This window comes from Theropithecus gelada, chromosome 13 (assembly GCF_003255815.1).
Source record: "Theropithecus gelada isolate Dixy chromosome 13, Tgel_1.0, whole genome shotgun sequence".
NCBI lineage: Eukaryota > Metazoa > Chordata > Mammalia > Primates > Cercopithecidae > Theropithecus > Theropithecus gelada.
Window position 1 is genome coordinate 59,592,404 of NC_037681.1, and position 26,308 is coordinate 59,618,711.

Consider the following 26,308-nt stretch of genomic DNA (forward strand, 5'->3'; position numbering starts at 1 on the left):
AACCCTTGGAGTCCCATTCCTATTCTGCACTTACCTGGCTATGCAACTTCAGGCCAATCATGGAAGCTCCCTAAGCCTCTGTTTCCTCATTTATAACATAGGCACAATTAAAAACATTGTAACTTCCTTAACAGGTTTTTCTTAAGACTGAAAAAGGTGATGCGTATGAAAGTAATTTGTAAATTCTAAAGTACTATACAAAGAAGATGTGTTAACATTATTCGAAACTTCAGCAGCCACTCCTAATCAGGAAGTAAAATCAGACTCTTAAGCTCTCTGGCAGGGGTCCGTCAAACTATGGCCTGCAGGCCAAATCTGGCCTAGCGCCTATTTCTGTACAGCTTGTGACCTCAGAATTGGTTTTACATTTTTAAGCAGATTTTTAAAAGTCAAAAAAGATTTTTTGATGTTTTGTTGCATGTGAAAACTAGAAGAAATTAAAATTTCTGTGTCCATAAAGTTCTATGGGAACACAGCTATGCTCATTTGTTGACATGCTGTGTATGGCTGCTTTTGCACTACAATAGCAGAGTTGGGGAACTGCAACAGAGACTGTACAATCTGCATAACCTAAAATATTTACCATCTAGCTTTTTATGGAAACAATTTGCTGATTCCTGCTCTAGAATAAAGAAGGGAAACCTCTTTTACAGTGGACAGAAATTGCACTTGATCGAATATCTTACACTAGGCTCTCAGCAGCTGACTCATATCCTTATCCCTATCTTAGTCTGATTGGAAAGTAAATGTATAGTTTATTCCACGGCTAATTGACTTTTCCTGGAAAGGGGTCTGAGAGCTCCCTGAGAGGAGTTAGGGTTCTACATGTTTAGAAAAGGATTGGGCTTTGGCTACAACCCAGACCCCAGAGCAACCATCCTAAGTTTAAAGTTTGAAGAAGCAATAAAACTCTTGTTTTTTCTATTTATTTATTTGTGTATGTATGTATTTATTTATTGTAACATATGAATGCTATGAATGCTATAACAGTTCAGCACCTCTGTCGCCATAAAATGCAATTCATACCTAGTGTTCTGATTATCAGATAAAGTTGGTCCACATCTGATTTTCCAGGCCACAGTGGCTGGCCTGTCAGGAGCTCTGCAAAAACGCAACCAGCAGCCCATATATCTACTGAAGAACCATACTGAGTATCTCCCACAAGAAGTTCAGGAGCTCGGTACCATCTCGTAGCTACATAATCGGTGTAGGCATCTCCTGGAACTGCAAATGCATCAATCAGATCAGGTAAGTCAATTCTCCCAACATGTGAACTGCTCCCAAGAACACATCAGGCATTCAGCCTTCAATAACCATCAGAGGCCATGATACTCTTAACAGTTAATGCAGTGAGGCACTAATTGAGGAAACAGTTACTGTGCATTGACATAGTAAATTTGACATTCAAGAGCACTTTAGGTAACTAACATCTATTATTACTCCAAACTGGGGCAGCGGGTGGTGTGGTAGTGATGAGGGGAATGAGAATTTCTGGAGTGTGACTTTAAGTCTAAACTGCATTGTTGGTTTCCATTTTATCATCAGCATGGGGGTTGTTGTGCGTTGAATTGCGTCCCCTCAAAAGATAGGTTGAAGTTCTAATTCTTGGTATTGTGAATGTGACCTTATTTGGAAATAAGGTTTTTGCAGATGTAATTAATTAGTTAAGATGAGGTCATACTAGATTAGGGTGGACTCTAAATCCAATGACTTGAATCCTTACAGGGACACAGAGACGCAGAGAATGCCATGTGATACTGGAGGCAGAGACTGGAGTGATGCAGTTGCAAGCACAGGAATGCCAAGGTTTCCCACATCCACCAGCAGCTGGGATAGAGGCCGGGCATGGTGGCTCACGCCTGTCATCCCAGCACTTTGGGAGGCCGAGGTGGGCAGATCACTTGAGGTCAGGAGTTAGAGACCAGCCTGGGCAACATGGCAAAACCCTGTCTTTACTAAAAATACAAACATTAGCCAGGCATGGTGGTGTGTGCTTGTCGTCCTAGCTACTTGGGAAGCTGAGGCAGGAGAATCACTTGAACTTGTGGAGGCTGCAGTGAGGCGTGATCGCGCCACTGCACTCCAGCCTGGGCGATAGAGTAAGACTCTGACTCACACATATACAAAAAAGAAGCTAGGCTAGAGACATGGAAGGGTCCTCTCCTAGAGCCTTCAGAGGGGATGTGGCTCTGCTGAAACCTTGATGGCAGATGTCTGGCCTCCAGAATTGTGAGAAAATAGATTTCTGTTGTTTTCAGCCACTCAGATTGTGGTAATGTATCATGGCAGCCCCAGGAAACTAATGCAGCACTAGACGATTGCATAAATTAATTTTTCTATCCAAATGTGTTACTTAGGACCCATGGTGACAAAGACCTCAATTTGACTCCTTGTACTATGTATATGAGTCCTCTGTGGTATGTGATAGACAGATGACAGAGAGCTGGGTGCACCCTCACTGCCCAGCCCTGCCCTATGCCACAGGTGTGGACTGCCTGGACCCAAGACACCTGCCTCCAAGTGGATGGAAGCCAATCCCAGAATCATCACATGACCCTGAACGATAAGGAGCCCTACAAATGCATTACAGAGGAGGAACAATTGGAAAGCAGCCCGGCTTGCAGAGATGAGGTAATGCACAATTCTCCTTAGTAAAGTCGTTGGGTAGCCCCAAAGATGCTGCCACAAAAGGCAGCTCAGAAAATAGCGGCTGCAGCTCTGGTCAGAGAACAGTCCTCATAGGAGTGGGAAAAGGAAATAATCTTACTTGCTCATTGCTCTTTTATAAAATTATATAAACTTTTAAAGGATAAAAATTAATAAATACCATAATGGAAATTTGCAAAATGGAGAATAAGAAGGAAAATAACAACCACTAGCAATTGTCACTATTCATAGGCTATGTCAGCTGTTTTATTTGTTTGGAACATTTTTCAACTTAAAAGTCATATATGCTCACTGCAGAGAATATGAAAAAATACATAAGAAAACAGAAAGAAGGTAAATAAAGCCAAGTTTTACTACCCAAAGGTACCTTGTGTTAATCTTTTGGTGTATTTTGTTTGAGTCTTTTTCTTATTTACAGCATAGTTTTGAGTGCTTTTGTGGAGGCAGGGTGATGCTGTCCCCCAGGCTAAAATGCAGTGAAACAATCATAGCTCACTGCAGCTTTGAACTCCTGGGCTCACGTGATCTTCCTGCCTCAGCCTCCTGAGTAGCTGGGACTATAGGGGCTTGAAACTATGCCTGGCTAATTTTAAAAAAAAAAATTAAAAAAAAATTTTTATTTTTATTTTTATAGATGGAGGTCTTACTACGTTGCTCAGGCCGGTACAAGTACTTTTGATCATACTACATATAAAATTTTGTGTCCTGATTTTTTTCATTGAATTCTATGCATTTATCATGTTGTTATAAACTCTTCCTAAACTTGAGTTTAATGGCCGCGTAACAGCTTACCAAGTGCATACGCCAGGATTTACTTTACCTTCCCCAAATTGTCCAACATTTTGTCACTACAAATAACACCACATTATTTTTCAATAATCCCTGCATAAAACTTTTTCTGTACTTAGAATTATTTCAAGGCCAGGCACACTAGCTGACGCCTATAACCTCAGCACTTTGGGAGGCCAAGGCAGGCGGATTGTGTGAGCCTAGGAGTTTGAGGCCAGCCAGAGCAACGTGGTGAAATCTTGTCTCTACAAAAATAAAAATAAAAAAAATCAACCAGGCATAGTAGCCCGCACCTGTGGTCCCAGCTACATGGGAGGTTGAGGCAGGAGGATAGCTTGAGCCTAGGAGGTTGAGGCTGCAGTGAGCTATGATCATATCACTGCCCTCCAGCCTGGGCTACAGAGCGAGACTCCATCTCTTAAAAAAAAAAAAAAATGGAGCTGGGCTTGGTGGCTCATGCCTGTAATCCCGGCACTTTGGGAGGCTGAAGGGGATGGATCACTTGAGCCTAGGTATTCGAGACCAGTCTGGGCAAAATGGCGAAATCTCTCTCTCTAAAAAAAAAAAAAAAAGAATTATTCCTTTAGAATGATTTTCTATGAGTGGAATTATTAGATTGAGAGGTGTAAACATCACTTATAAAATTATTATTATTATTTTTGAGAAGGAGTTTCGCTCTTGTTGCCCAGGCTGGAGTTCAATGGCATGATCTCAGCTCACCACAACCTCCACCTCCCGGGTACATGCGACTCTCCTGCCTCAGCCTCCCTAATAGCTGGGATTACAGACATGCGTCATCATGCCCAGCTAATTTTGTATTTTTAGTAGAGATGGGGTTTCTCTATGCGAGTCAGGCTGGTCTCAAACTCCTGACTTCAGGTGATCCGCCTGCCTTGGCCTCCCAAAGTGCTGGGATTACAGGCGTGGGCCACAGTGCCCATTTATAAAATTATTAAAGAAATTTATGTTCTTTGTAGAAAACTTGGAAAATACAAAAAAGCATAAAGAAGAAAATAAAAATATCACCTACCACCCAGAGAGAAACCAAGTTAACCTGGGGAATAGAACTGGGATCAGTCTGTATGTGCGGCTATGTGTTCTTTTTCATTTAGCCCCATGTTGTGAGCTAGAGCATTTCTCATGTCATTAAAATCCTTTAAAAATATATTTTTACAGTATTAAGTCAGATAAATTCTTTAGCCATTTCCGTATTTCTGAATGATTGGGTTCCTCTTAATTTTTTTCTCAGTAATAAATGGTTCTACAGTGAATATTATGTTGTATTATTTTGGGGGGTAGTATCTTGGATTATGAGAGATTCCTAAAAGCGAAATTAAAGATACAAAGGGCACTTTCTGCTTTCTCAAGGATTTGTTCAAAATTGTGTTCCCACTAAAAACAATCTTGTGAGCTCTGTGTAGTTATTGTTTGAAAAATCTGGCTGGGCATGGGGGCTCACACCTGTAATCCCAGCACTTTGGGAGGATCACTTGAGCCCAGAAGTTCGAGATCAGCCTGGGACCCATGGTGAAACCCTGTCTCTACCAAAAATACAAAATTTAGCCCTGTGTGGTGGTATACATCTGTCGTCCCAGCTACTCGGGAGGCTGAGGTGGGAAGATTGCTTGAGCCTTGGAGGTGGAGGTTTCAATGAGCTGAGATCACGCCACTGCACTCCAGCCTAGGTGACAGAGTGAGACTCTGTCTCAAAAACAAACAAACAAACAAAAAATACTCTGCCAGCTTCATTGGTGAAGAGTAGTATTTTAATGTGCATTTATTTGATATCAGTGAAGATGAAGACTATTTCATGTTTTTAGCCTTTTCTTTCACCTGTGAACTGTTGATATCTTGCTAATTTTTCTACTCAGAGCTTTTGTGTTTTTTTTTTTTTAAACCAATTTATATAAGCTCTTATCTATCAACCTATTACCAATTTTGAAATAGTCTCTCCTTTGGTTATTGACTTTAAAATTTTTACCTCTCTGTGTATATCTATACATCTATATACAGGAGGAGCTTACATTTATTTTGTGGTAAAATATACATAATATAACATTTACCACGTAACCATTTAAGATTGTACAATTCAGTGGCATGAAGTACATTCAGTGTTACGCAACCATCACCACCATGCACTTCCAAAATTTTCCCATCACCCCAGCCTGAAACTCTGTATCCTTTAAACAATAGCTCCCCATTCTCCCTTCCCCTAGTCCTGATAACCACTATTCTTTTTTCTGTCTCCATGAATTTGACTATTCTAGGTAAGCATGTAAATAATCATATGATATTTGTCCTTTTCTGTCTGTCTTATTTCGCTTGGCTTAATGTTTTCAAGGTGCATCCATGTCGTAGCATATATCAGAATTTCATTTCTTTTTAAGATTGATTAAGATTTCATTATATGTATATACTACATTTTGTTTATCCACTCATCCTTGATGGACATTTGGGTTGTTTCCACCTTTTGTCATTGTGAATAATCCTACTATAAGCATTGGCATACAAATATCTTCAAGTCCCTGCTGTCAGTTTTTTGGGGGTATGTACCTAGAAGTGGAATTGCTGGATCATACAGTGATTCTATGTTTAATTTTTTGAAGAACTGCCATACTGCTTTCCACAGCAGCTGCACCATGGTACATTCCCACTAGCAATGCATGAGGGCTCTAATTTCTTCACATCTTTACCAACACTTGTTATTTTGTTCTGTGTGTTTTTAAAAAATAAGAATCATCCTAATGGATGTGAAGTGGTATCTCATTGTGGTTTTGATTTGCCTATCCCTAATGATTACCTTAAGCATCTTTCATGTACTTATTGGCCATTTGTATATCTTTTTTTTTTACTTTTTATTTTTTACATTTTTAATTTATTTTCTTTTTGAGACAGGGTCTTGCTCTGTTGCCCAGGCTGGAGTGTAGTGGTGCAATCTCGGCTCACTGCAACCTCTGTCTCCTGGGTTCAAGCTACTCTCATGCCTCAGACTCCTGAGTTAGCTGGGATTACAGGTGTGAGCCACTGCGCCCTGCCTTATATATCTGCTTTAAAGAAATGTCTATTCTGATGGTTTCTGAGGAAAATGGCGGATAGGAGGCAGGACTAACTTGCAGCTACGACTGGGACAGACAGAGCAGCGTGTGGAGACTGACATCATGAACTTTTTTTTTTTTTTTTTTTTTTTTTTTTTTTTTTGAGACGGAGTCTGGCTCTGTCGCCCAGGCTGGAGTGCAGTGGCCGGATCTCAGCTCACTGCAAGCTCCGCCTCCCGGGTTCACGCCATTCTCCTGCCTCAGCCTCCAGAGTAGCTGGGACTACAGGCGCCCGCCACCTCGCCCGGCTAGTTTTTTGTATTTTTTAGTAGAGACGGGGTTTCACCGGGTTAGCCAGGATGGTCTCGATCTCCTGACCTTGTGATCCGCCCGTCTCGGCCTCCCAAAGTGCTGGGATTACAGGCTTGAGCCACCGCGCCCGGCCCGACATCATGAACTTTTGCTCCAAGAACTACCACAGGAACGTACCAGGAAAGCCAAGAGAATCCACAGACCCTTTGAAGAAGGTGGATTACCGCTGCAGGCTCTGTGGGACAGCCAAGGAGCTCCGAAGACAAAGGTCATATTCTCCTGGGAGCTCTATGGCCCCACCCACTGCCTAATCCACCCTATGCTACCGCAGCTGATGTGCTCTTGAGAGCACCACCTCCTGGCTGGAGGTCAACCAACATAAACTAGTGCGCTTAACAAAAATAGAGCCAAGTCAACCAACATAAAACCAGTGTGCTTAACAAAAACACAACCAAGGACCCTCACAGAGTCCGCTTCACTCCCCAGCTACCTCTACCAGAGCACGTGCTGGTATCCATGGCTGAAAGACCTGACAATGGATCACATCACAGGACTCTTTGCAGACACTTAGTACCAGCCCAGAGCCTGGTAGCTTCTCTGGGTGGCTAGATCCAGAAGAGAAATAACAATCAATGCAGTTCAGCTCTCAGGAAGCCCTGTCCCTAGGGGAAAGGGGAGAGCACCACATCAAGGGAGCACCCCATAGGACAGAAGAATCTGAACAGCAGCCCTCAAGTCCCAGATCTTCCCTCTGACAGAGTCTACCCAAATGAGAAGAAACCAGAAAAACAATTCCAGTAACATGATGACAAAATAAGATTCTTTTTTTTTTGAGGCGGAATCTTGCTCTGTCACCTAGGCTGGAGTGCAGTGGTGTGATCTTGGCTCACTGCAACCTCTGCTTCCTGGGTACAAGTGATTCTCCTGCCTCAGCCTCCTGAGTACCTGGGACTACAGGTGTGTGCTGCCATGCCCAGCTAAGTTTTGAATTTTTAGTACAGATGAAGTTTCACCATGTTGGCCAGGCTGCTCTTGAACTCCTGACCTCAGGTATCTGCTTGCCTTGGCCTCCCAAAGTGTTAAGATTACAGGTGTAAGCCACTGTGCCTGGCCCAAAACAAGGTTCTTTAACACTTCCAAAAGATCACACTAGCTCACCAGCAATGGATCCAAGCCAAGAGATAATCTCTGATTTGACAGAAAAAGAATTCAGAAGGTCAACTATTAAGCCAATCAAGGAGGCAACAGAGAAAGATGAAGTCCAACCTAAAGAAATAAAAAAAATGATACAGGATATGAATGGAAAAATCTTCAGTGAAATAGAGAGCATAAATAAACAAACAATCACAACTTCTGGAAATCAAGGACACACTTAGAGAAATGCAAAATGCACTGGAAAGTCTCAGCAACAGAATTGCACAAGTTCAAGAAAGAACTTCAGAGTTTGAAGACAAGGCATTCAAACTAACCCAATCTGACAAAGACAAAGAAATAAGAACTAAAAAAATGAACAAAGCCTCCAAGAAGATTAGTATTATGTTTAATGATGAAACCTAAGAATAATTGGTGTTCCCAAGGAAGAAGAGAAATCTAAAAGTTTGGAAAACATATTTGAGGGAATAATTGAGGAAAACTTCCCTGGCCTCACTAGAGATCTAGACATCCAAATACTTCTTGCTCAAAGAACACCTGGGAAATTTATTGCAAAAAGATCATCACCTAGGCACGTAGGCATCAGGTTATCTAAAGTCAAGACGAAGGAAAGAATATTAAGAACTCTGAGGCAAAAACATCAGGTACTATAAAGGAAAACCTATCAGACTAACAGCAGATTTCTCAGTAGAAACCCTACAGGCCAGAAAGGATTGAGGTCCTATCTTTAGCCTCCTTAAACAAAACAATTATCAGCCAAGAATTTTGTATCTAGTGAAACTAAGCTTCATAAATGAAGGAAAGATACAGTCTTTTTCAGACAAAGAAATGCTGAGAGAATTTGCCACTGCCAAGCCAGCACTACAGGAACTGTTAAAAGGAGCTCTAAATCTTGAAACAAATGTTTGAAATACACTAAAATAGAAACTCCTTAAAGCATAAATCTCACAGGACCTATAAAACAGCAACACAATGAGAAAAACCCAGGGTATTCAGGCAACAAGTAGCATGATGAATAGAATAGTACCTCACATCTCAATACTGATGTTGGATATAAATGGCCTAAATGGTCCACTTAAAAGATACAGAATGGCAGAGTGGATAAAAATTCACCAACCAAGTATCTGCTGTCTTCATGAGACTCATCTGACACACAAGGACTCACATAAGCTTAAGGTAAAGGAGGGAAAAAAGGTATTCCCTGCAAATGGATACCAAAAGTGAGCAGGAGTAGCTATTCTCATATCAGACAAAACAGACTTTAAAGCAACAGCAGTTAAAAAAGACAAAGAGGGACATTATATAATGATAATAAAAAAAATTGTCCAACAGGTAAATATCACAATCCTAAATATATATGCACCTAACATTGGAGCTCCCAAATTTATAAAACAATTACTACTAGACCTAAGAAATGAGATAGTAACACAATAATAGTGGGGGATTTCAATACTCCACTGACAACACTAGACAGGTCATTAAGACAGAAAGTCAACAAAGAAACAATGGACTTAAACTATACCCTACAACAAATGGACTTAACAGATATTTACAGAATATTCTACCCAACAACTGCAGAATATACATTCTGTTCATCAGCACATGGAACATCTGCCAAGATAGACCATATAATAGGCCACAAAACAAAAAAATTAAAGAAAATTGAAATTATAGCAAGAACTCTCTCAGACTACAGTGGAACAGAATTGGAAATCAACTCCAAAAGGAATCCTCAAAACTATGCAAATACATGGAAATTAAATGACCTGCTCCTGAATGATTGTTGAGTCAACAATGAAATCAAGATGGAAATTTTAAAATTATTTGAACTGAACAATAATAGGACACAACCTATCAAAACCTCTGGTATACAGCAAAGGCAATGCTAAGAGGAAAGTTTATAGCATTAAATGCCTACATCAAAAAGTCTGAAAGAGCACAAATAGACAATCTAAGGTCACACCTCAAGGAGCTAGAGAAACAGGAAAAAAACAAACCTAAACCCAGCAGAAGAAAAGAAATAACCAAGATCAGAGCAGAAGTAAATGATATTGAAACAACAACAACAAAAAACCCTACAAAAGATAAATGAAACAAAAATCTGGTTCTTTGAAAAGATAAATAAAATTGATAGGCCGTTAGCAAGATTAACCAATAAAAGAAGAGAGAAGATCAAAGAAAGCTCAATTAGAAACGAAACAGGAGATATTACAACTGATACCGCAGAAATACAAAAGATCACTCAAGGCTCCTATGAATACCTTTACACACATAAACTAGAAAACCTAGAGGAGGATGGATAAATTCCTGGAAATATACAACCCTCCTAGATTAAACCAGGAAGAAATAGAACCTCTGAACAGACCAATAACAAGCAGCGAGATTGAAATGATAATTAAAAAGTTACCAATGAAAAAAAAGTCCAAGACCAGAGAGATTCACAGCTAAATTCTATCAGACATTCAAAGAAAAATTGGTACCAATCCTACTGACACTATTCCAAAAGACAGAGAAAGGGAATCCTCTCTAAATAATTCTATGAGGCCAGTATCACCCTAATAACAAAACCAGGAAAGGACATAACAAAAAAAGAAAACTACAGACCAATGTCCATGATGAACATAGATGCAAAAATCCTCAACAAAATACTAGCTAACCAAATCCAACAGCATACCAAAAAGATAATCCGCCATGATCAAGTGGGTTTTGTACCAGGGATGCAGGGATGGTTTAACATCTGCAAGTCAATAAATGCGATACACCACATAAACATAATTAAAAACAAAAATCACAAGGTCATCTCAATAGATGCAGAAAAAGCATTTGACAAAATTCAGCGTTGCTTTATGATGAAAATCCTCAGCAAAATCAGCATAGAAGGGACATACCTTAAGGTAATAAAAGTCATTGAGGACAAACCCACAGTCAACATTATACTGAATAGGGAAAAGTTGAAAGCATTTCCCCTGAGCACTGGAACAAGATAAGGATGCCCACTTTCACCACTCCTATTCAACATAGTACTGGAAATCCTAGCCAGAGCAATCAGACAAGAGAAAAAAATAAAAGGCATCTAAATTGGTAAAGAGGAAGTCAAACTTTTGCTGTTGGCTGATGACATGATCATAAACCTAGAAAACCCTTAAGACTCATTCAAAAAGCTCCTAGAACTGGTAAATGAATTCAGCAAAATTTTAGGATAACAAAATTAATGTACACAAATTAGTAGCCCTGCTATACACCAACAACAACCAAGCTGAGAATCAAACCAAGAACTCAACCCCTTTTATAATAGCTGCAAAAAACAAAATACTTAGGAATAAACTTAACCAAGGAGGTGAAAAACCTCTACAAGGAAAACTACAAAACATTGCTGAAAGAAATCATAGATGACACAAACAAATGGAAACACCTCCTATGCTCATGGATGGGTAGAATCAATATTGTGAAGATGACCATACTGCCAAAAGCAACCTACAAATCCAACATAATTCCTATCAAAATACCCCCATCATTCTTCACAGAACTAGAAAAAACAATCCTAAAATTCATATGGAACCAAAAAAAGAGCCTGCATAGCCAAAGCAAGACTAAACAAAAAAAACAAATCTGGAGGGATTACCCTACCTGACTTCAAACTATACTATAAGGCCATAGTTATCAAAGCAGTATGGTATTGGTATCAAGACAAGCATATAGACCAATGGAACAGAATAGAGAACCCAGAAATAAAGCCAAATACTTATAGTCAAATGATCTTTGACAAAGCAAACAAAAACATAAAGTGATGAAAGGACACCGTATTAAACAAATGGTGCTGGTGTAATTGGCAAGCCACATGTAGAAGAATGAAACTGGATCCTCACCTCTCACCTTATACAAAAATCATCTCAAGATGGATCAAAGACTTAAATCTAAGACCTGAAACCATAAAAATTCTAGAAGATAACACTGGCTTAGGCAAAGACTTCTCATGACCAAGAACCCAAAAGCAAATGCAACAAAAACAAAGATAAATACATGGAACTTAAACTAAAAAGCTTCTGCACAACAAAAGAAATAATCAGCAGAGTAAACAGACAACCCACAGAGTGGGAGAAAATCTTCACAATCTATACATCCAACAGAGGACTAATATCCAGAATCTACAAGGAACTCAAACAAATAGGCAAGAAAAAAACAAATAATACCATCAAAAAAGTGGGCTAAGGACATGAATAGACAGTTCTCAAAAGAAGATAGACAAATGGCCAACAAAAACATGAAAAAAATGCTCAACATCACTAATTATTAGGGAAATGCAAATCAAAACCATAATATGATACCACCTTACTCCTGCAAGAATGGCCATAACCAAAAAAAAACAAAAACAAAAAACAAAAAACCAAACAAAACTATAGATGTTGGCATGGATGTGGTGAAAAGGGAACACTTTTACACTTTGGAGGGAATCTAAATTAGTACAATCACTATGAAAAACTGTGGAGATTTCTTAAAGAACTAAAAGTAGATCTACCATTTGATCCAGCAGCCCCACTCCTGGGTATCTACCAAGAGGAAAAGAAGTCATTATATAAAAAATATACTTGCATACGCATGTTTATAGCAGCACACTTGCAACTGAAAAAATACGGAACCAGCCCAAATGACCATCAATCAACAAGCAGATAAAGAAAATGTGGTATATATATATACCACAGAATACTACTCAGTCATACAAAGGAACAAAATAATGGCATTTGCAGCAACCTGGATGGAATTGGAGACCATTATTCTAAGTGAAATAACTCAGGAATAGAAAACCAAACGTCTATGTTCTAATAAGTGGGAGCTAAGCTACGAGGACACAAAGGCATAAGAATAATACAATGGACTTTGGGGACTCAGGGGAAAGGGTGTGGGGGGCGGTGAGGGATAAAAGACTACACATTGGGCACAGTGTACACTGCTCAGGTGGTGGGTGAACCAAAATCCCAGATATCACCACTGAAGAAATTATTCACATAGCCAGGCGTGGTGGCTAACACCTGTAATCCCAGCACTTTGGGAGGCCGAGGCAGGCAGATGACGAGCTCAGAAGTTCAAGACAAGCCTGGCCAACATTGAGAAAACCCATCTCTACCAAAAATAAAAAAAATTACCTGGGTGTGGTGGCGTGTTCCTGAAGTTACAGCTACTCAGGAGGCTGAGACAGGAGAATTGCCTGAACCCAGGAAGCGGAGTTTGCGGTGAGCCGAGATCTCACCATGGCACTCCAGCCTAGGCAACAAAGCAAGACTCTGGACTCCGTCTCAAACAAAACAAAACAAAACATAACAAAACAAAACAAACTTTTTCATGTAACCAAACACCACCTGTTCCCCAAAAACCTATTGAAATAAAACAACAAAAAAGAAATGTCTATTCAAGTCCTTTGGCCACTTTCAAATTAGTTTTTGTTATTGAGTTATAGTTCTGAACATTCTGGATATTAATTCTTTATTAGGTATAAATCTGCTAATATTTTCCCCCTTTCCATGGGTTGCTTTTCATTCTGTTTATAGTGTCCTTTGATGCACAGAAGTTTTTAATTTTGATGAAGTGCAATTTCTCTATTTTTCCTTTTGTGGCTTGTGCTTGTGGTGTCACCTTCAAGAAATCACTGTTAAATCCAATGTCATGAGGCATTTGGTCTATGTTTTCTTCTAAGAGTTTTACAGCTTTCTTTCTTTTTCTTTCTTTCTTTCTTTTCTTTCTTTTTTTTTTTTTTTTGAAATCTGCAAGTCTGTTTTATTTCCATTAGAAAAATATTATCCATATTAAATTTTGGTCCACTTTCTTCTCCTTGACCTCAAATTTAAACACTTAAATTTTACTCAAGTAGAAGCAGAATCACATACCTGACATGAAAACTAAATCATTCACATCATTAGTTTGAATTAGATATGTTCTTGATTATTTCTCAGGAATAATTACTCTTCTTTCCTACCTGTTATTTCTCTTTTATTTATTGAGTAACTATGTAATGGGTATCTCTTTCCTATATTCAGTAATACAGGTGTAATTTAAAACAGTAACTGGATTCCTTCTCTAATCTTCAATTCATGTTTAACTCTCCCTATTATATGGTATTTCCATAATAACTTCAGATATTTTCATCAAGCTCACACTGTCATCAATTGTGGAAATTAAAAGGTTAATTAAGATGTTACATCAGTTGTAGATATTAAAATGTTGACAATTCCGGACTACAAAGCACTGGCCCACTTATAGTGATGCTGTTGTCAGCGGTGCTTGGACAGCTACTGCTTCACTTTCAATTTGGCTACCTTTGGGCAAAGCAGCAACTTGGTAAGCAGCTCTAGCAGGAAAATTACTCTTGAAATACTGTTTGTAGACTTCATTGACAGTATTGAAGTCATTTATGTCAGCCAGAAGAACAGCTGTTTTCACCACATTAGTGAAGTCATAGCCTGCAGCTTTCAGAATTTCACCCATGTTTTTAAGAGCTTGTTTAGCTTCTTCTGCTATCCCTCCTGACACAAGCTGTCCACTTGAAGGGTCCATGCCTATCTGTCTTGAAATGTAAATGGTCCTGTTGACTAACACAGCTTGACTGTAGGGTCCAATGGCCCCTGGAGCTTTTGCGGTGCTGATCACCCTTTTGATCAAGGATGACATGGCTAAGTCTTCCCTCTTGCAGCCCCTTCAGGAGAAGAAGCCCCAGCGCCTCTCCTACAGCTTTATTTCTGATGTTTACGTTGGTGATTCATTTTGGTGAGTATCATGTAAGGTAAAGGTCCAACTTCCTTCTTTTGCATGTGGATATCCAGTAGGAGCTTACATTTTTATGTGGATGTCTATTGAGCCACTGTTAGCATTTTATCACATAATGGGACCCCCTCCTTTGCCTTTCTCATTATAAATGGCCAACAATGACCCCAGCAATGACTCATACCAGTACTTAGAAGACTTAAGCTGTAACCAGTGCCTGAGCTCATGTCTTGTGGAGGTTTAAGCCAGCACTAACAAGTTGGCAGTGCCTTGTATTACCACTTTGCTTATAATAATATGGCAAAAGGTATCATTATTGGAATTGCCACAGTGGGTTCACCATTCAGACTTCTGGATGTGTTCATGCAGTCAAAATTTCGGAGACAGATGACCCTAATATTGAACTCAGTTCTAAGGTTCTTCATTCAGACAAGAATGACTATGTTTGCTACAGGAAAACTCAGTAGGAAAGCTGACTTGCATATTCAGCACAGAAATGCAAAGGAAAATGAAAAAGGAAGGGAAAAAAAGAATGCATATTCATGAAAAATTAAAAATATTTATATTTTCAGCAGTATTGCCAGTTTAAGAAGCTTTGCCAGCCCATGGAGAAAAATCCCTAAAAGGAACAATTGTGAGGTAACTTTCATATGAAATGCTGCTCTTATGTTCTTCATGCTTGTAATGGCATATCTGTGTAGGTTTTTTCACTTATTTTTGTGACTAAATTGGGTATTTTGGTGGTATATAATGGATTTCCAGGAAAAAAACCCCAAATCTATGACACCGGATCTATACCATGCATTGGATGACTATCGTTCACTTAATTTCCTAAACTGAGGGTCATATATATTTCAGTAATTTTTTTCTATGTATTTCCTGTATAGTTGAGATCATACTGTATACATACGCTTTCACTTTTCTTTTTCTCTTACCGTGTCTTAAACATTTTCCGATGCCACTGAAACTCTGCAAACATCCCTGCTAATGGCAGCCCAGCATTTCCTGATACTGATGCACCATGGTACTATGTGCAGCGTTCGTAACTCGGTAGTTTTCCAGTGTTTGTCTATTTCCCTTTTCAGCCCCATGGCACAGGGACCAATTATCATTAGGATCCTATTATCTTTACCACAAAGCACAGCAACCTCAGAAAGCCTTGATCGGTTTTTGTTTTTGCCCAGCCCTTCCACGTGCATTGCCAAGTCACTCGTGTTTGGGTGCCGTCAGGATACCGATTATGTCCACACCCAGACTGCGAGGTTTATGTTGCTAATACATCTATTTGTCTGTTGCAAAGTTCTAGATTGAGGGAGAAACAATTATTTGTCCCCCTTTCCCTTCAGTTCCTCCTTGCCTGGAATGATCTCCTTTTTCTTAGCACTGTCTCTGAATCGTCTCTTTAATTTTCAGTTTACTCTTCTAGTCTCACCAGCTCCATGAAGTTTTTTTCAACCACTCTCGCTCACATTAATATCTCCCTCCAGGGAACCGTCTGCACCTTCACTTTAGTACTTTATTGCCAATCATCTTGTATTATTCTTTGTTTCTTTTACTGTAGATTATAAGTGCATGAAGAGCAGAAATGCTTTTAGAATTCTTTTCCTTTCCTATGAGGTAAAGCACAGAAAGGTGACATCCAATAAATTCTAGCTGAATGGAGCAGAGTTGAAGTGCAAATGAATGTACTGACTAAAAGGCTAAAGTGAGATTTTCCTTTTTTAATAACAACAATACAATATTTGGCATATGTCCAATATCCAAAGTAAGAATTTAAACCATGTCATTTTATCATCATCTGAACTGGATATTAGTAAAAAAAAATTGCTACTTACTCAGAATTCGTGCAAACCCAAAGTCACAAATCTTGATTATTCCTTGCTTAGTTATTAGAATATTTTCAGGTTTTACATCTCTGTGAATACACTGTAAGATCATTATTTGATTATTTTTCTGAACCACCACAATGACAAAGAATAAACATTAACTACTAGTTTAATAGATACACAGCCTATGAGATAAAAACAAATGTGGGCTTCCTTCACTTTTCTAAAAGAACTTAAATTGGCAGTTTTTCACTTGTAACTCTTGTCATACCCAAATTAAAACATTTATTAAAATATTGTTTTATTATTGAAATAATTAAAATTATAATTGTATGTGAAAACCGTCTCTTTTTTTTTTTTTTAAAGAAGGGATTATCAGGCTAGGTGTGGTGGCTCATGTCCATAATCCCAGCACTTTGAGAGGCCGAGGCAGGAGGATAACTTGAAGCCAGGAGTTTGAGACCACCCTGGGCAATGCACTGAGACCCTGTCTCTACAAAAAAGTTAAAAAATTAGCCAGGCGTGGTAGCATGCACTTGTGGTCCTAGCTACTCAGGAGGCTGAGGCTGAAGGATCATTTGAGCCTGGAAGGTTGAGGTTGCAGTGAGCTATGATCACACTGCACAGAGCCTGAGCAACTGAGCTAGACCCTGTCTCAAAAACAAATAAATAAAAATAAAAAATTAAATTCAAGAAGAGAGTATCATACAATTCTTTCAGTTTTTGCTGGGCCCTGTTTAAACTGTATGAGGTAAAACCTTAAATGAGATTAGACTCAGAGTACCTCTAATAACTGCTGCCACCCAAGAGTCACAATTAAGGTTGAAAAACTTGCAGATTTGAGAAATTAGAAAAACATTTAAATGATAACAAAAAGCAAAATTCACTTATAATTAGAATGACCATATTATTTACATCCAAATCAGGAGACTTCCAAGTGTGAAGGAGGGGCCTATTAATAATCATGCCAGGACAATAGGCACAAACCAGGACTGCCTGGGTGAGCTGGGGCGCACAATCCCCTACTTAGCAGAGATTCCGAAGCATTCCTCGTCAGGAGATGGGCATCATTTCCACATCCTCACCACGGAGCTATCCTGGAACGATCAGCAACACTCCTGAGATGGCCCACGATGTTGTCAGAATCCCTACTGGGAAAGTGGGACCTGTGGCACGCTGACCTCACTCGCTCTGTCGCCCAGGCTGGAGTGCAGTGGCGCGATCTTGGCTCACTGCAAGCTCCGCATCCTGGATTAAAGCGATTCTCCTGCCTCAGCCTCCCGAGTAGCTGGGACTACGGGTGTGTCCCGAGTAGCTAGGATTACAGGCGCTCACCACCATGCCCGGCTAATTTTGTATTTTTAGTAGAGACGGGTTTCACCATGTTGTTGTCCAGTCTGGTCTTGAATTACTGAGCTCAAGTGATCCGCCCACCTCTGCCTCCCAAAGTGCCGGGATTACAGGCGTGAGCCACCACGCCTGGACCCCGCTATTCTTTCATATGCAGCGGCCTTACAATTTGCTGCCGAATCATAATGACCCTGAATGAAGCAGATGCTCCTCGCCGGACAGGAGCGGCCCGGCTAGGGGCCTGGGTGAGGGCAGGCTGAGTAAGCCCGCGCGCGCCTGGGCATTCCAGAAATGGGTTTCCATGTTGCGGAGGTGCTGTGAGAAAACAGCTCAGACCTTACCCTTCAGAACTTTCCGTTTATCCACGCTCCCAAAAGAGAAAATGGATGAAAATAATATCGATCTCCATCTCTGGGCCCTCACAGGGAACTCTGTACTTTTCAAAGCACTTTCAGTTCAAAGCATGAATTATTTCATCCTTGCAACAATCCTGTGATTGCAAGTGGCCGCTGACAGAGTCCATGAATTTAGTGTCACAATAATCAACCCCTTCTGCCTCCCTCTCTACTATGCTGTCAGGCCCTTTAAGCATTTTTGTCAATTTGACAATTCTGAAATGGTTGTCTTTGGTTCTCTAATAGCTATCTAGGAAGAGAAAAACAGCTGAGCCCTAAATTCATTTTAGGTTGCAGAAATGACACTGGTAGCAGGAGCTTGTTCCTATTTAGTCTCAATTACTGTCAACTGCTTCATAATTTGTATGAAGAGCAGTTAGAAGAAACTTTTTTAGGTCTCTTAAAAGTACTAAGGCCTTAGACACTAATTTAAAAAAACACATAGGCCGGGCATGGTTGCTGATGCCTGTAATCCTTGCACTTCGGGAGGCCAAGTTGGGCGGATCGCTTGAGTACAGGAATTTGATACCAGCCTGGGCCCAATGGTGAAAGTCAGTCTCCACAAAAAATACAAAAATTAGCCAGGTATGTGGTGTGCGCCTTTAGTCCCAGCTACACAAGAGGCTGAGATGGGAGGATGGCTTGTGCCCAGGAGGTGGAGGTTGCAGTGAGCCAAGATGGCACCACCACACTCTAGCCTGTCTGACAGAGTGAGACCCTGCCTCAAAAAAAAAAAAAAAAAAAAATTTGTTGGAATATAAATGAACATAGTTTTGATATCCTACCTTTTAAGCAACACACTTAAGAAATTTAGACTAACACTCTGAGTCAGTAACACTCACTTATAGTTGGTGATTACATTAGAACAGGTTACGTCCTTTAAATGAGTTTGCATCAAATTCTAGAATTTCTAGACTATGTGTAGCATTACCAAGTAAATGGATTTACATCGATATCTGTCCATTGGCCTATACATATGTTTTCTGGATCTAATCCATGTGAAATTTATAGCACTTATTTTTCAACCAAATATACAAAAGGAAATGAAGTATTGACATATCCCAAAGAAACAGGAGCATTTATTGGTATAGGAGCAGGTAGGAGAAGTTACTGATAAAAAGTGAGAGGATACTGAAGAAATTTAAAAGGGAGTAAAAATAATTGGAACCTGGCTGGGTGCGGTGGTTCATGCCTGTAATCCCAGCACTTTGGGAGGCTGAGGCAGGCAGATCACCTGAGGTCAGGAGTTCGAGACCAGCCTGGCCAACATGGTGAAACCCTGTCTCTACTAAACATACAAAAATTAGCCAGGCGTGGTTGTGGGTGCCTGTAATCCCAGCTACTCAGGGGGCTGATGCAGGAGAATCGCTTGAACCTGGGAGGCAGAGGTTGCAGTGAGCTGCAGTTGTGCCACTGGACCTCAGCCTGAGTGACATAGCAAGACTCTGTCTCAAAATAAATAAATAAAAATAAAAAATAAAATTAAAAAATAAATAATTGGAACCATAAGAAACAGGGCATGGGGGAGAAGAAGACGCTTAGAAATAAAGCATTCACCTACTCCACTGCAAAGCCACACTCAATGCAAACTCTCTGCAATGCCTCTTGCAATCAGCTTATTTTCCCTCAAAGAACAAGAAGCATGCAAGTCTCTGTTAATAAAATAATTTTAATAAATTCAGTTTTATACACAGCTTTTTAAAATTATTTATTTATTTATTTGAGACGGAGTCGCTCTTTGTTACCCAGGCTGGAGTGCAGTCGCATGATCTCGGCTCACTGCAACCTCTGCCTCCCGGGTTCAAGTGATTCTCCTGCCTGTCAGCCTCCTGAGTTGCTGAGATTACAGTTGCCCACCACCACACCTGGCTAATTTTTTGAATTTTTTAGTAGAGATGGGGTTTCGCCATGTTGGCCAGGCTGGTCTTGAACTCCTGACCTCAGGTGATCCACCCGCCTCAGCCTCCCAAAGTGCTGGGATTACAGGCATGAGACACCACGCTCGGTCTTGTACACAGCTTTTAGCAAACATTGCTCAGGTTCAGTTGTTGTGGCTGATGGGCAATCTTTTTTTTGGCTCACAAGCGAGCCAAAAGAGATATCTATGGTATTTTAAAACTGACTTTTAACTTTAACATCATCTCTGCAAACTTGCACACCAGAAATTGCTTCTTAAATAGCCTGATAAAAACAATAAATAGGTTTTTTTTTTATTATCTGATAAATTTATTCTCTTGGAGCCTTAGGCATGGATGCTCATACAGCGAGGAGGGAAAAGGGACCCCCTCCTCAACAACCAAAACATAAGGATCAACAAGATGCTGATGGAGGTTGCAGCCTGGCCTGCTCCTATCTCAGAAGTCATTTTTGCCCGCTGGGCATGGTGGCTCATGCCTGTAATCCTAGCTCTTTGGGAGGCCAAGGTGGGAGGATCGCTTGAGGTCAGGGGTTTGAGACCACCCTGGGCAACACAATGAAACTATCACTACAAAAAAAAAAAATTTTTTTTTTTAATTAGCCATGCATGGTGGCATGTGTAGGCCCAGTTCCTTGGGAGGCTAAGGTGAAAGGATTGTTTGAGCATGGGAGGCTGAGGTTGCAGTGAGCCGTGAAGGTGCCACTGCATTCTAGCCTGGGCAACAGACCAAGATCCTGTCTCAGGAAAGAAAAAAAAAAGAAGTCATTTTTGCCATTTTGAGATGAAGCCCCTTTCCCCCTTTTCTCTAATCAATACAGCAAATATATAAAAATCCATGGGATCATTATGGTGTTAAATGGATCACTTTGGTTACCTCACTCTAGTGATATTATAGGGTAAAACAGAACCAAATGAGTAGGTATTTTCTTAAGTCCTGCGCTTCTCCAAATTTAATGTGCACATGAACCACCTGGAGCTCTGGTTAAAATGCAGACTCTGATTCAGCAGGTCTGTAGAGGACCTCAGAGTCAGCATGTCTAACAAGCTCCCAGGTGATCTCTATGAACCATAGTTTGAGTAGCAAGGCCTGAATCCCTTGGTACTTTAATCTTCAGTGTCCTGCTTAGGATCTCGACTCTGGAGATGATAAGGTACACATGGTCTCTACAGGTTGAAAGCTGTGAGTCGTCAGCAACACCACTGGGTCAGATTGCCTTTTCTATCCTTTGAGACTATCATGGGAGTTCCTTTAAAAATAAGGAGAGTATGAAGGTTTTAGTTGTATTATTGTGACAGCTTTATATATGGCTTAGATTTTTTTTCTTTGCATGCATGTTAATTATAGATAAATAAAAAGACAGACACACAAAGGCTTACCATAAGAAAATGAGAAGGAATTTCCATCTTGGAGGATGCAAATTTGTCTGAAAAATTATCTTTTTTTTGAGACAGAGTCTTGCTCTGTCACCCAGGCTGGAGGGCAGTGGCCTGATCTTAGCTCACTGTAACTGCTGCCTCCCGAGTTCAAGTGATTCTCCCACCTCAGCATCCCGAGTAGTAACTGGGATTACAGGCATGCATTACCATGCCTGGAAAATTTTTGTATTTTTAGTAGAGAGAGGGTTTCACCATGTTGGCCAGGCTGGTCTTGAACTCCTCACCTCAGGTAATCTGCCCACCTTAACCTCCCAAAGTCCTGGGATTACAGGCATGAACCACCATGCCTGGCCTGAAAAAGTATTTGTTTTTAATAGAGGCCACATATTATCAATCAGAAGTTTTTGGTGTTTTAAAGCTTCGGGTATAGAATGTGTAGTTCCAAGCGCAGAAATGATGGCAGTTGCATTGGTCTACAAAAATGTTTGGGTCCACTGGAAGTAGTCACAATCAGTTAGGCAGTTTGGGTTGACTGACTGATTGACTCATTCAACCAACCAACCATTGATCCATCCATCCATCCATCCATCCATCCATCCATCCATCCAGTTATTAAATAAATATTTATTGAGCACCCTTTATATAAAAATATCCAATTTAGGTATTAAAGAGATACAAAGATAAAGCAGCCACAGACATTGCATTCAAGCTTATAACCAAGTACCCGGAAAGTGTCTGGTTATGTAGGGATAAACACTTGTGGTAAGTGGTATTTTTAGAAATCATTTTAACTACCCATAAAACTCCTGCAGCAACTTTGATACCTCCTATAGCATGGTGGAAAGCAACAGAGATAAGGATTCCATTTGGCATCATCTTTATTAAGTATCAGAAAGCATAATTTGCATCATGAAAAATAGGTTTACATAGTTTGTGAAAAATATCCCTCTACATTAATAGAAAATAAAAGCTTTTGATTTAACCTAATAAAAACTTCACTGACTTTCCTAAAAGTAAAGAAAGCTTCCCCTCCATACTGAAATGTATTCCCATGATCTTATACTTTCTTTTTCAGCAATCCTAGACTGCTTTGATAGACATTCTGCTGGCATCAAAACTGACCATATGGTACTCTGCATCATTCCCTCAGCACTGTCTCTGTCTAGGCACCAACTCAAAAGGGCTAGATATATTTTTTAAAAGCTATCACTGGCTGAGTGCAGTGGTTCACACCTGTAATCCTCGCACTTTGGGCAGCCAAGGCAGGAGTTTGAGGCCAGCCTGGGCAAGATAGTGAGACCCCCGTCTCTATAGAAACAAAAATTGGCTGAGTGTAGTGGCATGTGCCTGTAGTCCCAGCTACTCAGGGAGGCTGAAGTGGGAGAATCACTTGAGCTCAGGAGTTTGAGGCCCAAGTGCGCTATGATCATGCCACTGCACTCCAGCCTGGGCAACGAAGTGAGACTGTCGCAAAAATATAATGATATAGAGCAAAGGTACCAGGAGCCAACTTGAAGAAGCTCTCATTGGCCTAAGATGGGAAAATCTGAGCATCGGAGAGACCAATAACAGCAAAGAATTGAAAACACCACAATACAAAATTTGTGTTTATAATGGTGCTCCAGCCACCTCTCCCCAAAACTTGTCACGGTTGCTAAGATACCAGCTCATCACCCTGAGTGTTGATAAATAAAAGTAGCCAGAATCCATGAGGGTGAGTTCTTTTCCATACAATTCCAATTATTAAATGCAGAAGGAATAACAGAATTAGAAAATCACTGTCATGAAATACTAGATGCAGACAATAATCATCACTGGATGCTAAAACCACCAGGGAAACAACATTGACAGGGAAAATGATAACGAGGGGACCAAACGAATACCTCCTGAGCCCACTCATCAATTTTAACGTTCTCGAAAGTGGGACAAGTGGATGCTATGCACTCACGATGGGGATGCGACAGGAAGTGTACAGCACCACATAGGAGGCATTCTTATCTTAAAAAAAGCTGAACCTGAATATGATCAAGCCTCTAGATATAAACTCCAATGTACAGGAAATACAAGTGAAAGAACAAGTTAAGTTACGTACAGGAAACAGCCAAAATTATTTCTCTAACATAGTCGTATTCAAAGTGTGGTTCTTGAACCAGCATCTTCAGTAGCATCTGGGAAAAACAGGAGACATGCACATTCTTGGGGCCCTGCCTCAGACCTACTGAATCAGAAACTCTGGGGACGGGGCCCAGGAAGCTGTGTTTTCACAGGCCCTCCTAGTGATTTTGATGCATGCCCAAGCTTGAGAACTACGGCTATAAAAGATTCATGAACTTTTTTTTTTTTTTTTGAGACAGTCTCACTCTGTCACCCAGGCCGGAGTGCAGTGGTGTAATCTTGGCTCACTGCAAGCTCCGCCTCCCGGGTTCATGCCATTCTCCTGCCTCAGCCTCCCTAGCAGCTGGGACTACAAGCACCTGCCACCACGCCCAGCTAATGTTTTGTATTCTTAGTAGAGATGGGGTTTCACCGTGTTAGCCAGGATGGTCTCGATGTCCTGACCTCGTGAGCCGCCCGCCTTGGCCTCCCAAAGTGCTGGGATTACAGGCGTGAGCCACCACGCCTGGCTGGAAACAGCTTTTAAAAAGGAAAGGAAAGGGGGACTTAGATTGCTATAGGGTAAAGAACTTAAGAGACATAAAAATAATAGTGAAAAAAAAAAGTACCATGGGGGATTACACCAGCAATATCCTGAAAACTTACTATTATTACTTTTGGAGACAGGGTCTCACTCTGTCGCCCAGGCTTGAGAGCAGTGGTGTGATCTCGGCTCACTGCAACCTCCACCTCCTGGGTTCAAGTGATTCTCCAGCTTCAGCCTCCCAAGTAGCTAGGATTACAGGTGTGCACCACCATGGCTGGCTAATTTTTATATTTTTTCATAGAGATAGGGTTTCTCCATGTTACCCAGGCTGGTCTTGAACTCCTGAGCTCAAAGCCATCTGCCCGCATTGGCCTCCCAAAGTGCAGGGATTACAGGCATGAGCCACCACACCGGCCCTGAAAAATTATTCTAGCCCAATTTAAAAATAGTTTCAGGGGTTACTGGCACTATGGCAAAAGGAATCATTACATTTATTCAAATTTTTAATTCATAAGGAATTAGCAATTTGATTCTTACAGAAATTGGAAAGAGTCATGAATAATGCATCATTTTTTTCTCATATTTTGAACTTTCTTTTGTTATTTCCTTTTCTTCTTTTTTGCAGACAGGGTCTTTCCCCAGGCCGGTCTCAAACTCTGGGGCTCACTTGATCCTCCTACCTCTGCCTTCCAAAGTGCTGGGACTACTGGCTGAACTTCCTTTTGTTTTGCTTCTTTGACTGTTACTTTCCCTTTGTCTTCAGCTCTCCGAACAAAACCCTGAGCTATTTAGAAGAGTCATCATGAAGAAATGAATAAATACATTAGAAAATGTTACTTACGTTATGTATATGACAGAAATTAAGAGCTTGAAGTGTTTGCCATAATATACTTTTGATCACTCCATCAGTAACTCTGAGGGAAAAATAAAAAAGGAAATGAAAACTCATAGGATAGAGTTCCAGAAGCAAGGGTTGGGAATAGAAGTGGAGTGGCCAGGGACTGCCGTGTTCAAGGAACATCATGCAGAGGGATCCTAAAAAAAAGTTTTAGTGAAAATTGGGCTTTACTATCTTTTTATTATAGTTATGTAATTTCCTTTTGTAATTTGAATTTTTTACATCCACAAATGATACATGCTTATGAAGATTCAAAAAATATAGAAAAGTAAAGGAATAAAATGTGTTGGGTCAAATCTTGCTACCACAAAATAACGGCTATAACTTCTGGTGGCTGTCTCTTCAGGCAACTCTGTTCCTCTCTCTTCCTGTCTCTCTCTGTACTTTTTTTTTTTTTTGGAGACAGGGTCTGGCTCTGTCACCCAGGCTGGAGTGCAGTGGCATGATCTCAGCTCACTGCAACTTCTTCTTTCTGAGTTCAAGACATTAGATTCTCTTGCCTCAGCCTCCCAAGTAGCTGGGATTACAGGCGCGCACCACCATGCCCAGCTAATTTTTGTATTTTTAGTAGAGATGGAGTTTCGCCATGTTGGCCAGGCTGGTCCTGAACTCCCGATCTCAGATGATCCATCTACCTCACCCTCCTAGAGTGCTGGGATTACAGGTGTGAGCCACTATGCCCAGCCAGTATTTACTTTTTAACTTTAATTTTAAAATAAACACATTCGTATGGTTCAAATTTTAAACATATAAAAGTATACACATGAAGTCTCTCTGACACCGGCCTAGCCACCCATTTATTTGCTTCAATTTCACCCCGACCACTTTGAGAAACGTTCTATGCATAGAGGTACAAATACCAACATGTACACATATATTTTAGTGGCTCCAGAGGAGATCATTATATGGCTGTAGCATAATTTACTTAGTCTCCATTGATGAGCAGTTCAGTTCTGCCAATTTTCATTTCTAGAAACTCTTCAGTGAATATCTGTAATCATCCATCTTATGATATTTATGCAATTACCTTCTTAAGATAAGTTCTAGAAGTGGGATTTCTGAGACCAGTGGTAGGCACCCATTACATTTTGATCCTGCAGGGATGAAATTCAGGTAGACCTGAGACTTGGTTTTGCAGGAAAAAAAGGTATACTTGGAAGATGGCTCTTCAATTCATCCAATCCATGTTGGTGGT

The 26,308-nt window shown here is 40.4% G+C and overlaps 1 protein-coding gene and 1 pseudogene across 5 annotated transcripts in view; both read right to left on the reverse strand.

The window, feature by feature from the left end:
- CDKL4 (cyclin dependent kinase like 4) overlaps positions 1–26,308 on the reverse strand; it is an 80,581-nt gene that overhangs the window by 21,865 nt on the left and 32,408 nt on the right. For 2 of the 4 annotated variants that reach the window (XM_025354492.1, XM_025354491.1), the window contains 4 exons: positions 25,057–25,129; positions 16,544–16,634; positions 7,962–8,069; positions 1,027–1,224 (listed from right to left, as the gene is read on the reverse strand). In XM_025354492.1, the coding sequence (XP_025210277.1) occupies positions 1,027–1,224; positions 7,962–8,069; positions 16,544–16,634; positions 25,057–25,129 (470 nt within the window). The remainder of the gene's footprint in view (positions 1–1,026; positions 1,225–7,961; positions 8,070–16,543; positions 16,635–25,056; positions 25,130–26,308) is intronic. The other 2 variants (XM_025354493.1, XM_025354494.1) reach the window with 1 other exon arrangement.
- On the reverse strand, positions 13,700–14,680 carry LOC112604928 (annotated as a pseudogene). The gene has a single exon (XR_003115309.1). The product of XR_003115309.1 is annotated as a 2-iminobutanoate/2-iminopropanoate deaminase pseudogene (transcript).